We start from the raw sequence: 11,742 nt of genomic DNA, 5'->3' as shown, positions 1-11,742 counted from the left end.
TGGGACCACCCCTGCTTCTCCAGTTGAGATAAATAAGGCCAAGGCTGTTGAGCTATCTTCTTCCTCCAGAAACTTCTGCAAGCTGGAAGGTCAGCTTCAGCAAACAGGATGGGGGTGGGGTCCTCCGGAGATGGCCCCTTGTCTCCCATAGAACGGGTCAAAGCTGGTGTCCAGCAAGGTGACCAGGAGGCCATCAGAGCCGGCCTTGCCCAGTAAGGGTGGGGAGAGTGTCTGGTGTGAAGGTCAGGGTGCAGCTGAACTTTGCTCTGTAAACTACCTCAAGGCCCCATAGACAGAGATGACGACTCCAGGCCTCAGAGTGGGGAGTGCATATTTTTCAAAAACTCAAAGACGGAAACAGTCTGTCGCCTTTTGGGGAGGCCCAGGGAGGGCTCAGGCAGCCTCCATTCCAGGACCCCCTTCCTCGCACCGAGGCCTAGAAAGAGAGGCTGAGCAAGGGGCTGGCGCCAAGGCCCAGGCCAGGTCTGCCCTCCCCGACCCTCCCCACCTCCGAGTCTCAGCACTGGAGCTGAGGGTCCCGCAGCTGTTTCCAGAGCCGGATGCTGTCCTGGGGGCTGAGGGGCCGCACCAGCAGCAGGTCACGGAGAGCACAGGGGTCAGCAGTGCGGTCTGCCGGCCAGGCCGTGAGGAAGCCTTTGTGGGTCCTGGGGGCCAGGCCCAGGGCTTGGAAGCACAGGCCGGTGTAGACATCGTCGAAGGGGAAGGGGGCCACGCGGGCCGCCGCCCGCAGCAGCCAGGGTGCCAAGCGGCCCGCGATGACGTAGCCGCCCCCACTTGCGTAGGCTGGGTAGCCGCCTTCAAAGAAGGACCCAGGCACGTAGAAGGGTCCCCCAGGCTTCCGGAGGGGCTTGGCCTGGGTGAAGACCTCACCCAGGTAGAGGCCACGGGCCGCGCTGGGCGGCAGGGCCTGCAGGTGGTCCAGAAGGGCGGGGGTGTGCACGAAGGCGTCATCCTGGCCTTGCAGGATGAAGCTCACGCCGGGGCAGTGGCGGCCCAGCCAGGCTAGCAGCAGCAGGTCCTTGAGCGTCTGGTTGAAGGGGACGTCAAGGAAGTCCCAGAGCAGCAGGTCGCTGTAGTGGCGGCTCTCCCAGGCCACCAGGGAGCCTAGGTCAGGCCTCCCCTCGCCTGCTGGGGACCCCAGCAGGAAGAGCAGCCGGACCCCGGGAGCCGGCCGGCCCCACGTCTCCCTCACGGCCTGTCGTTCCGCAAAGCGCCCTGGTTCCGACTTGACAGCCAACAGCAGGTAGGGGACGTCGGGATCCTCGCAGCTGGCCACCTGGCCACCGCCGCCCCTGGGCAGCCACCGTGGGAAGCTCCGGCAGGCTGCCGACAGCAGGAAGTGGCGGAGGTCCTCGGGGTAGGAGGCGAAGTCAGGGATCTCAGCCGCAGCGGCAGCTCCCCAAGCGCGGCAGTCCCCCGCCTCAGTGCTGTCCCCACCGGGCAGGGTCCCCAGCCGCCACTGCTGCTGGTTCCAGTAAGCCGAGGGCAGAGGGTCAGTCTGGCCCAGACGGGCCGAGAGGTTAGCCGGCAGGGTGGGCTCGGGGCTGGCTGGCGTGGGGCCTGGTGGGGTGCTGCGGGGTCCCGGGTAGGCCTTACCCAGCCGGGGCTCGGACGTCCACTCGATGTACACTTTGAGGCCCAGGAGTGTGAGCAGTGCTGACAGGCAGAGAAGGCACTTGGGGCAGCGCATGACCCGGCCCAGGAAGGGGCAGCTGTGGGAGCTGTGAAAGAGCCACAGAGGCCTTTTGGGGTGCAGGGACGGGCCCCCGGTCCCTGCCAAGCCCTCTAAGGCTTCTGGTAGTCTCAGATCCTACACCAGCCCTCCACCAACGACCCTGACTCTCCTCTCTTCCGGGACCTGCGAATCCCTGTTCCACTTGCATTCCAGTACCCTGTTCTTTCCACTCAGCCCAGCTCCTTCTACTTTTGTAGAAACCCGGGAGGCTACCTATCCCCCATCCCCACCCCAGAGACCAGGGACTCCGCCATTCCAACCTCCCTCTCCCCGCAGTTCATCCCCCCTCACCAGGAGTCAGGATCACCGGGGTCACCTCCTCGCCCCACAGTCCCCACCCCAGGCACGGCTCCCTCCCCTTTACCTCTGGGTCCGGCTCCGGCCAGCTCCAGCGCCCGGGGCCTTGAGCCGGCCGTCTGCCCTCCTCCTCCTCTGGTGTCTCCAGCACTGTTGTTCTCCAGCCCAGCCCAGCCCAGCCCAGCCGGTCTGCGGGAGGCTGGGAGGGCCCCAGGGGCCGGGAGGGACCGGGGCGGGGCTGAGGGAGGGGGAGGGGGGAGGAGGGCTGGAGGCAGACCTGAGGGTTGGGGCTCTGGCGTGTTGGGGCTGGTTTTCTGGTGAGACAGCGGGAAAGGTGCAGGGGTGGCTGCAGAGACCGGGAGCTGGCGGGCCGGGGAGGGGAGAACCCGGGGCCTGGGAGAGAGTCCGGGGGAGGGTGAGGCCGAGGGCCACTGGAGCCGGGGCTGGGAAGTGTCAGAATGGCCCAAGGACAGGCAGAGTCCTAAAGTGGCCAGGCCGGAGGCCAGGGCCAGGGCCTGGCCGGGGGAGGAGGCGGGGTGGGGGGGGTGACTGTGCTGAGAGGGCACGGGTGACCTTGCCAGAGGTGGGGGTGTGTGGCCGGGAGTCAGGGGTCAGGGTGGGGATGGGGAAGGGGGCTGGTGGGGAGGAGGGGATACAGGCCGAGACAGACATTACAGAGAATGAAGAGACAGCCAGGGAGACCCCAGGGGCAGGCAGGGAGGAGAGACAGGCGGCAGAGATTCAGGAAGGCCGAGAGGAGAGAGCTGCAAGAAGAGAGAGAGAGGACGGGAAGGTGGAGACAGCTGGCGAGAGATAAGGGAAGCCCTTGTGGGGGAGGGTGGAGAGATGTGCAGGGGCAGGTGGAGGGACGACGGGGTGGGAGCAGAGAGCAGGGAGTCTGCCAGCCGAGCCAGAGCCGGGCAGAGGCAGCCGGACCCAGAGAGCAGCCGGGGAGCAGCCGGAGAGGAGCGGATGGAAGGGGTGGGGGGAGGGGGAGCCAAGCCAGAGGGCAGTGAAGGGTGGGGGCACCAGGAGCCCTGGAGCTGAGCTGACCCCCGTGCCTCCTCCGTCTCTCCCTGGTCCCACACTCCGGCCCTGGGCCTGCCACGCCCTGAGGCCCTGGCTCTGCCTACAGCGGCATGGTGACTCCAGGGACACTCCCATCTGGCCCCCCCACCCCGGGACCAGAGAGGGTGTCTGCCTGTGTTTCCGTCGCAGCCCTCCTGAGGCGTCTGCGTCTGCTGTTTGGGCTGCATCGGCTGTCTGGGGTGGCAGGCAGGTGGGGCTGCCTCATCCCAGACCTCCTGGAGCCTGGGCTGGGACGCAGGGCCCCCCAGTGAGCCCGGCCCGACCCCCCTTCACCCCACCCGGGTTGGGAACTGTCCACATCATCTCAGGAACCCTGTCTTTTGGACAGGGCAGCAGCAGTTGATTATCTGTCTAGCTGATTCCCTCTCCCCAGGATTGAATAATGGAGCCCATGGGACCAGATGGAGGAAGAGGGTACGGAGAAGGTGGGGAATACTGATGGAATAAAAGCCGGAGTGGGCTGGGGCAGGGCCCTGAGCAACCTTGGAAGGGGTCTTCAAGCCCTCTTCCCCCCAGGCCGGGGTGGGGCGGTCCAGGCCTCCTGACTCTTGGCTTATCTAGCTTCTCCCAGGCAGGCCTCCTGACTCTTGGCTTATCTAGCTTCTCCCAGGGCGCGGAGGTTCCTCCACCGGGGGGCCGAGTTTCGGCTGCAGTGTGCATCAGTCTGCGAATGCTCCAGTCAGGAGAGAGAAACTGCTCAGCAGGCGGAAGAGGTAAAGTCGAATGTCGAGAATGACTAAAGAGGTGCCCTCTTGTGGAACGTGGTTGGGTGGGTGTGCAGGTTGAAAGCGGTGGACCCCATCTTCCTGTCTCCCCCAGCCTTTGAATCTCCCTCTCCAGATTATGCCAGGGCGGTTCTGGCTTCTCGCCTTAGTAACCGTAGGTCACTGTTGAGTCCAGATGCCAGTCAGCCAACTAAGAAAGCTGTCAGGACCTCCCCAGCTGCACTAGCTAACTTGTTATACCCAGAATCTCTAGTAAGTGCCCTCCTGTCGGTGAACTTGGCCCCATGCAGTGTGAGATCCACTCTCACTGGCCTAACACCCTGAGAACCCACTCCTGTGCGGGTTCCCCAGGGTTGACACTACATCTGTTTGCAAGTCTTGCCCTTCAGTGTAAGAGCTGTTCCCTTCTGGGTCATAGTGAGCACCTGTCCTCTGGAGCGTGCTGAGACTTGACCCTTGGCATTTGTGGGTCGAGTGGCAGCAGGGAATGCTTGTGATAAGTCTTGAGAAAAGCAGGTCTGCCTTTCAAGGCACCTGCCCCAGGGGAGGCCCTCACAGGGTTTTCGAGAGCAGGATCGCTGGTGGTCTCCTCACACTGGTAAGGGAGGCCCCCAGTGACTTGGGAGTTCGAGATCATCTGTTTCCTTTGGGTCCAACCAGATGACCCGATTCCAGATTTCTGGATCCCACTGTTTACCAGTCAGTGCCCTCACTTTCGTATGAGAAACTTGTCAAGACTGGGAATTCAACTGTCATAACTCAGCAACTCAAAAACCTAAATGTTGTGTTGTATTTTCAGCAGTATCTACAAGTAAGAACTTCGGGGGGCGGTGGGGGACTGTCATGGGAGCGTTCCAATTCTGAAGGGGTGACTTGAGCTGGGCACTCCAGGCAATCTGCCTAGCCCTATCTTTAGAACTGTCATTACTGCCACAGCATCAAGTGCAGCAGCCATAGGGCCTCCCAGGGCACAAGGCTTCAGTTGGCACCTCATCACGACCCCAGGCAATAGCCTTTTCGTGCTGCGGTTGCATGCGTTGGATTTTTGTTTTTGTTTTTTTTAATTTTTATTTTATATTGGAGTATAGTTGGTTAACAATGTTGTGTTAGTTTCAGGTGTATAGCAAAGTGATTCATATACATGTATCTGTTCTTTTTCAAATTCTTTTCCCATTTAGGTTATTACAGAACATGGAGCAGAATTCCCTGTGTTATACATGAGGTCCTTGTTGGTTATCTATTTTATTTTATTTTTTATTTTTTTTAAAACTTTTTATTATTTATTTTTGGCCGTGTTGGGTCTTCGTTTCTGTGCGAGGGCTTTCTCCAGTTGCGGAGAGCCGGGGCCACTCTTCATCGCGGTGCGCGGGCCTTTCATTATTGCGGTCTCTCCTGTTGCGGAGCACAGGCTCCAGATGCGCAGGCTCAGTAGTTGTGGCGCACGGGCTTAGCTGCTCCACGGCATGTGGGATCTTCCCAGACCAGGGCTCGAACCCGTGTCCCCTGCATTGGCAGGCAGATTCTCAACCACTGAGCCACCAGGGAAGGCCTCTATTTTATTTTTTATTTTTAAAATGTTTTTGGCTGCACTACGTAGCTAGTGGGGTCTTCTTAGTTCCTCAACCAGGGATTGAACCTGCGCCCTCAGCAGTGGAATCGCGGAGTCCTAACCACTGGACCACCAGGGAATTCCCTATCTTGATATTTTAAATATAGCAGTGTGTACATGTCAATCCCAAACTCTCAATCCATCCCTCCCCTCCACCCTTCCCCCTGGTAACCTTAAGCTTGGTTTTCTAAGTCTGTGAGTCTATTTCTGTTTTGTAAGTTCATTTGTATCTTTTTTTTTTAGATTCTGTATATAAGTGATATCGTATGATGTTTTTCTCTGTCTGATTTAATTCACTTAGTATGGTAATCTCCAGGTCCATCCATGTTGCTGCAAATGGCATTATTTCATTCTTTTTAATGGCTAATATTCCATTGTATATATGTACATCTTCTTTATCCATTCATCTGTCGATGGACATTTAGCCCATGGATTTCTAATGTCTCCTTTCCCACTGCCGAGGAGCTCAGCAATGCACTCAAGCCAAAGGCAGGATCAAATCAACCCCCAAATCCCACCTTTGTGTGTTTATCTCTGGGAACACTCCAAATGCCGGTGCTCTATCAGTTTGGATCCAGTCTGGAGAGAAGAAAAACCATACTGTAATTTGAACAGGGAAAGTTTAATATAGAGAATTAATGACTTTAACAGCAAAGTGAAATAAGGAGATTCATTGGTAAGGTGCCTTGGAATTTACTGGGAATCCACCTTCAGGGGTGTGGTGGAGAGGCAGTCACAGGGAGGTGCCTCAGTGGAGGCTCTCTGTAGGACTGCCAGGTCAGGGGTGGGGGGTGCCGGGGAAGCTGCCGACCACCTGACGCTTCAGGAAGCAGGTGCGCTGCAGGGCCGCTGAGCTGGCACACCTGAGCACCGCCAGGAAGCAAAGGCCTTGCCTCTCTCAAGGAACGTCTCTCGAGCGCCCTCTACTGGCAAACCTTATCAGGCCACTTAGCAAAGGAAAAATATTTCAAAGGCCCAGATCAGTTTTCACAGAGCAAACAAGAAAGCTGAATTTGGAGCTGAGTCAGTAACTCAATAAGCGAGAACGTGTGGGGCTTGGGGTGCTCCCAGCATTTAGTGGGTGTGAGCCAAGGATGTTGCAGCCTGCAGTGAGCTTGAGTCGTCCCACACAGGGAAGAACCATCCCTATAAAATGGCCGTTGCACCTTCTGTATCAGTCAGGTCCTGGCGGGAAACAACACACTCAAGTGAGATAATCCGACAAGAGTCCTCTGACAAGTGTCAAGAGAAGTTTCTTGACATAGAGGTGGGCACGCTGTGGGGGCACCGCAAGGGAGAGTGCAGCTCCCTGGGGCTACTTGCAGCCAGAAGCCCTTACCTCCCCCAGGCCTGAAGAGGCAGGAGAAGGGGTTCCCGGAACTGGGAAGGAGAGAAGTGTGTGCAAAGGGCTGCCTGACAGGCTGACAGGAGCTGAGCTTCAACCCAGGGTGCAGCCAGCCAGAGCACCCCTGCGGGAGGGGACAAACCACCTCACTCTCCTTGCCTCTGACCTGCCAGCGCCTCTGATCCTAGCCCGACCCCCCGAGTTGAGTGAACCCAGCTGAAAGCTAGAAGAAAAATGAGCTGTTAACCTCTCAGCACAGCCTGGATGAGGCCCAGCGCGACACGGATGGGGCCAAAGGCTAGGCAGGGATGGGGCTGCTGGCCGTGTCCCGGGGCTGCTCCTCTGGCCCCAGCTTGAGGCTCTGGGCCCTGTCAGCCCCCAGAACCTCACAGTCGGGCAGCATCTCCTCCACCAAGATCTGAGTGAGGCCTGGGTTGGACACGGCAGGAAGGTCAGAGATATCCAGTCTGCGGAGGTTCCTGAGGAGGCAAGATTGGGGCGGGGGGGGGGGGGGTGGCGAGGACACGCATGAGGATGGCGTCTGTGGGAGCGAGTGTATGGGGGGTGTACCCAGCCCCACTTTAACCCCTAGCTTTCTAATAAAAATCTTTGTTCAACTACGTGAGATCTGGCTCCTACTGTTCTGCAACAGTGTAAATTTCTTGGGGTCTCATTAAAACAAAAAAGGAAGGCAGGCTAGGAGTCCTCCCATCCTCCTAGAGGCTCCCTGCGCCACTCATCTGTGCTGACCCACCGCAAACGCTCTGGGTCCACCGTGAAGGCAGGGATGTGGGAAGTGCCCAAGAGCGCCCCTCCCTGGCCGGGGGCCCAGCCTAGGCTGAGGTCTCACCGGAGGTGGTGGAGGCAGGCGAGGCCCCGTTCAGAGATTCGGGGGCAGCCGGCCAGCGAGAGCTCTCGTAGCGAGTCGGCTAGCTGGTGGAGGCGGCCGAGACACCAGTCATCCACGTGGGGACAGCACCGCAGCGACAGGGACTGGAGCTCCCTCAGGGCCACTGCGGGGGGAGAGGGCAGCCGGCACCGAGGGCCCTGCTGGAGCCACCGCGAAAGGGAACGCGCACAGCCTTGCCCACCTCCCCCCATCTCCGCCCCTCCCCGCCACACCCTACTCACGGAGGTTGTCCAGGCCTTGGTAGTTGATGGCACAGCCGCTGGCGTCAACAGCCTCTACAGGCACCTCCCGGAGCTTCCAGAGCTCACCAGAGAGGCCACGCCCATTTGGCCGCATCCACTCCTTGTCCTGAAACCTGGAAGGGGAGAGAGGGAGTGTCAGCAGGGTCCCGCAGGCCACCAACCTCTTGAGAACACTCCCAGCCCCCTAATAAAAGAACATGGCACACTCACTACACACCAGGCCCTGCACTAAGGGCTTTACGTGTCTGGTCTCACTGGATTCCCTGACAACCCCATCAAAGATGGAACGTCTGGCCAATTTTACATACCTAGAAGTTGAGGGTCGAAGAGGTTACTGATAACAGAGAAAAGAGCTATAAGACAAGAATCCTTGTAGGTGGGCAAAAGTTGAGGTGTTTTCAGACAGGTACATCATTTCTAAGGAAGGTGCTGGAGGAAGTACTCAAACCAAGTGAAAATTTTACTTGGAACCAAGATGAGGGACAGATGAAGGCTACATGAATTGTTTTCAAAAAAGAAGGAAAGTAAAGGGGAAAAACAAAGGGGGGAGGAGGAAGGCAAGAAAAAGGAGGGGAAAGGAGGAAGGAAAAGACGCACTAACGCCGACTGAGCACACGTGCTAAGCCAGCCTGTGACCTGTGACGAGTGTCCAGATTGCAAAATATCTTTGAATCTTTACAGCGCACCTTGTAGGTTAGACACAACTACCATCCCATTTTACAGATGACAAAACTGAAGCTCAGGAACAAGTCCCCAGCCACACAGCCAGGAGGGGGCAGAGACCAGGGCACGCACGGAAGCCTGTCTGACTGACTGAAGAGCCCGGGGCTTAGAGAGCCGCTCTCCCGCCTCCCCCAACCCCATTCTGACACCTTTGCCATCATACTTGACTGCGCCTCCCTGCTTCAGGATGAAAGAGGCACCTGCGACGTAGGGGCCATATCGCTCCTTGATGTAGGTGAAGGACCTGCCAGGAGAACAGTAGCCGAGGGTGAGCCTTGGGAACCCCACACCCCTCGCCAGGCCCCAGAGCTGCTGAGAGGGTCAGAGTCCACAGCACAGGACAGACTGGCAGGCAGGCGGGCAGACAAAGACTGCAAATATTCCCTGAGGGCCTACGAAGTGCTGGGCGCAGTGGTAATCCAAAGGCAGATAATCGTCCCTGCCCTTGTGAAGTTATTTCACTGGGGAAACAGCTAACCGGGAAGTAAATACAAATTGCAGAGTATCAATTCAGTGATGAAATTAACGCCAAGGGACAGACCAGGAGTGGCTTGAGTCAGGGGTAGGGATAGAGGAGGCTAATTTAATTTGGGTGTTAAGAAATGCTTCTCGGAAGAGGTGACACTTGAGCAGAGATCTGAGTGTGGGAAGGAATGCAGAGGTCAAGGTAAGAATCTGCCAGGCTAAGGGAACAGCTAGTGCAAAGGCTCAGGGGCTTGAATTACGATGGTTGAACAAATAGCCATAAGGACACCATGCAGGCGGGGGTGAGGGGTGTCCCTGGTAGGGGTCTCAGAGCTCAGTAGGGGCCGGGTTTTCGGCCTTAGAGTTTGGCTTTTATTCTAGTTGCAGTTGGAAACCATTTGAGGGTTGTTTTTTTTTTTAAGATTTTTTTTTTTGATGTGGACCATTTTAAAAGTCTTTATTGTATTGGTTATAATAATGCTTCTGTTTCATGTTTTGGTCTTTTGGCCACGAGGCATGAGGGATCTTAGATCCACGACCAGGGATTGAACCTGCACCCCCTGTATTGGAAGGCAAAGTCTTAACCACTGGATTGCCAGGGAAGGCCCCATTTGAGGGTACAAAGTAGTAATGTTATCTGTTTCCTCTGGCTGCTGTGTAGACTATAATAGGGGGCAAAAGGTGACCCGTTAGGAGACGACTGCAGTAATCCAACCATAAAATGAAAGGGCTCAGACCAGGCTATAAACAGCGAGGAGGTGACCATCGGTCAAATTTGGGATATTCTGGTATTTTACTGATGGACTGGATGTGGTATGAGGGAAGGGATGCAAAGAGAGGCATCAGCGATTCCTTAGAATGTGGTCTGAACAACCGGGTAAGCAATGGTGCCGTTGACTGGGATGGAGAAGGCTTGGGGGTGAGAAGACTTTTTAAGGGGGAAACCAAGGGTTAGCCATGTTAGGTCTGAAGTGCCAGCTAGACCTCCAAGAAGAGATGGTGGGCATTGGGTTGCGTCTACGAGCTGGAGGGCTTGGGAAGTGTGTGGGCTGGAGACGAAGATGCAAGTGGGCAAGGCTGGCACTGGAAGCCCCAGGGCTGCCTGGAGTGGCAAGGGCAGGGTGGGCACTGACTGGGGAGGCCTGAACAGCAGGGTCGTGCAGGCCAGGGGTTCTCACCGATTTTTCTGGAGCACCTTCAACACCTGCTTCTGGAGCAGGTACCCCCTCACAGCCTCCACATCATAGAAGCGGTCAGCCAGGAACTGGAGCAGCGCCCTCCCCTTCCTCTGACTGCCCTCCGGGTCCACTGCCCTGCTCAGGCCACGGATGCCGCTGGTACCCCCGTTCCATACTGGAGCCACCAGGCGAAGGGACTGGGGAGAAGGAGAGGGGAGGAGAGGCTGAGCCTGGCGCCTCCTGCGAGACACACAGCCCCCTGCTTCTGCTCCCACATCTCCCCTCCTCAGTGCTTCCCTGCTCACTTAACTCTCCTCTCAGAACTTCCAATTCTTTCGGATCCGTAAAATTTCCCCATGTTTCCCCCAAGTTCTTCCCCTTAATCAACCTTAAATTCTCTTTGATTTGGCCAAATGGTCTTGGTTTTCCTAAATTCTCCCCCTAATTTCCCCCTAAGCCCTCACTTTCTCTCAAAACCTCTATTATCTGAACTCTTAATGTCCCACAAATTCTCCCCTTAATTTTATCCAAATCCCACCAGAGACTTCCTGAATAACGCATTCCTTTCCCCCAAATATAACCTTAATTTCTCTCCAAACCACCCTTAACTTATCTCTTAAAGCTCCCAAACTCTTCCTTCAATTTCCCCTCCAAAATTTTCTCTTAGTCTGCCTCAGTTTCTCTTTTTGCTTTAACCAAATTCTCCCGATAATTTTGCCCAAATCCTTATTTTCCCTTAAAATTCCTCTTAAGTTCCCAACCTCTTACTTTAAGTTTTCCTAGGTCCATTCCCTGATTTTGCCCAATTCCTTCTAAATTCTCTCCCCAATATGGCAAATCCTCCCCTTAATTTCCCCTAGGTCCTTCCCTTGGAATTCCCAAATTCACCTCTTGGATCCTGCCCCCACTCTCCATCATCCCTTTGATTTTCCATCAAAATTTCTAACTCTCCCATGAGTTTCCCTCACCTTCGGTTCTCTACCCTTGCACCTCAAATCCCAGTTTCTTTGCCAACCCCTCCCAAACCCTCATCCCTTGCAGGTCCCACTCTCGCCAGCCCCTCCGCTCCAGGCGCTCGCAGTCGGATACCTCCCTCTGATTGGCTGGGCGCGCTTTCTCGCACCGCACGCGCTGCTTCCCCATTGGTTGCCACTGGTTTCTCTCCTCCGCGGCCTGCGAGTCTCACCGATCCTTCCCGGCCCCCGACGGCCACACGTCTCCGCGCCCAGCTCGAGGCCTAGCGGGAGAGGCCCCCTGCTCCCCCTCGCTACTTGTTCCCTGGGCGCCGAAAGAGGCCCTGAAAGCAGAGCGGACACTAATTGGGGGGGCTCCAGAAGCTTCGTTCACTTACCGCTCTGGGGGCCGCCATCTCGCTAGGATTACGTAACCGGAAGGGGCTGGTC

General features: G+C 56.8%; 2 protein-coding genes across 6 annotated transcripts; both read right to left on the bottom strand.

The window, feature by feature from the left end:
• Nucleotides 1-78: 78 nt before the first annotated feature.
• Nucleotides 79-2,255, bottom strand: B3GNT8 (UDP-GlcNAc:betaGal beta-1,3-N-acetylglucosaminyltransferase 8). The gene is made up of 2 exons (XM_036833107.1): nucleotides 2,121-2,255; nucleotides 79-1,742 (listed from the first exon to the last, which is right to left on the bottom strand). The coding sequence occupies exon 2, from the start codon at nucleotides 1,709-1,711 to the stop codon at nucleotides 518-520; it is 1,194 nt and encodes a 397-aa protein (XP_036689002.1). The 5' UTR covers nucleotides 1,712-1,742; nucleotides 2,121-2,255; the 3' UTR covers nucleotides 79-517.
• Nucleotides 2,256-5,830: 3,575 nt separating this feature from the next.
• On the bottom strand, nucleotides 5,831-11,742 carry DMAC2 (distal membrane arm assembly complex 2). 5 transcript variants are annotated; one of them, XR_005017401.1, is made up of 7 exons: nucleotides 11,429-11,683; nucleotides 10,340-10,536; nucleotides 8,860-8,940; nucleotides 7,953-8,086; nucleotides 7,672-7,834; nucleotides 7,069-7,300; nucleotides 5,831-6,055 (listed from the first exon to the last, which is right to left on the bottom strand). XR_005017401.1 is itself a non-coding variant. In XM_036833108.1 (6 exons), exons 1-6 carry the CDS (start codon nucleotides 11,706-11,708, stop codon nucleotides 7,120-7,122), a joined length of 774 nt encoding a protein of 257 aa, XP_036689003.1. In that variant the 5' UTR covers nucleotides 11,709-11,742; the 3' UTR covers nucleotides 6,080-7,119. The 5 variants fall into 5 exon arrangements, 2 of the variants coding, with proteins under 2 accessions (XP_036689003.1, XP_036689004.1); XR_005017402.1 differs by lacking the exons at nucleotides 5,831-6,055; nucleotides 11,429-11,683 and adding exons at nucleotides 6,080-6,661; nucleotides 11,691-11,742; XR_005017400.1 differs by lacking the exon at nucleotides 5,831-6,055 and adding an exon at nucleotides 6,080-6,661 and having other exon boundaries at nucleotides 11,429-11,682.

Source organism: Balaenoptera musculus, chromosome 19 (assembly GCF_009873245.2).
Source record: "Balaenoptera musculus isolate JJ_BM4_2016_0621 chromosome 19, mBalMus1.pri.v3, whole genome shotgun sequence".
NCBI classification, from domain to species: domain Eukaryota; kingdom Metazoa; phylum Chordata; class Mammalia; order Artiodactyla; family Balaenopteridae; genus Balaenoptera; species Balaenoptera musculus.
This window is presented reverse-complemented; position numbering and strand designations above follow the sequence as displayed.

Excerpts from the sequence above, each read along its gene's own strand:
- B3GNT8 (XM_036833107.1), bottom strand. The coding sequence starts at position 1,711 with ATGCGCTGCCCCAAGTGCCTTCTCTGCCTGTCAGCACTGCTCACACTC.
- DMAC2 (XM_036833109.1), bottom strand. Across the intron at positions 8,087-8,859 it reads AAGCAGGGAGGCGCAGTCAA|GTTTCAGGACAAGGAGTGGA; the intron begins GTATGATGGCAA and ends CTCCCCTTCCAG. Across the intron at positions 7,301-7,952 it reads CCAAGGCCTGGACAACCTCC|GAACCTCCGCAGACTGGATA; the intron begins GTGAGTAGGGTG and ends TTGCCTCCTCAG.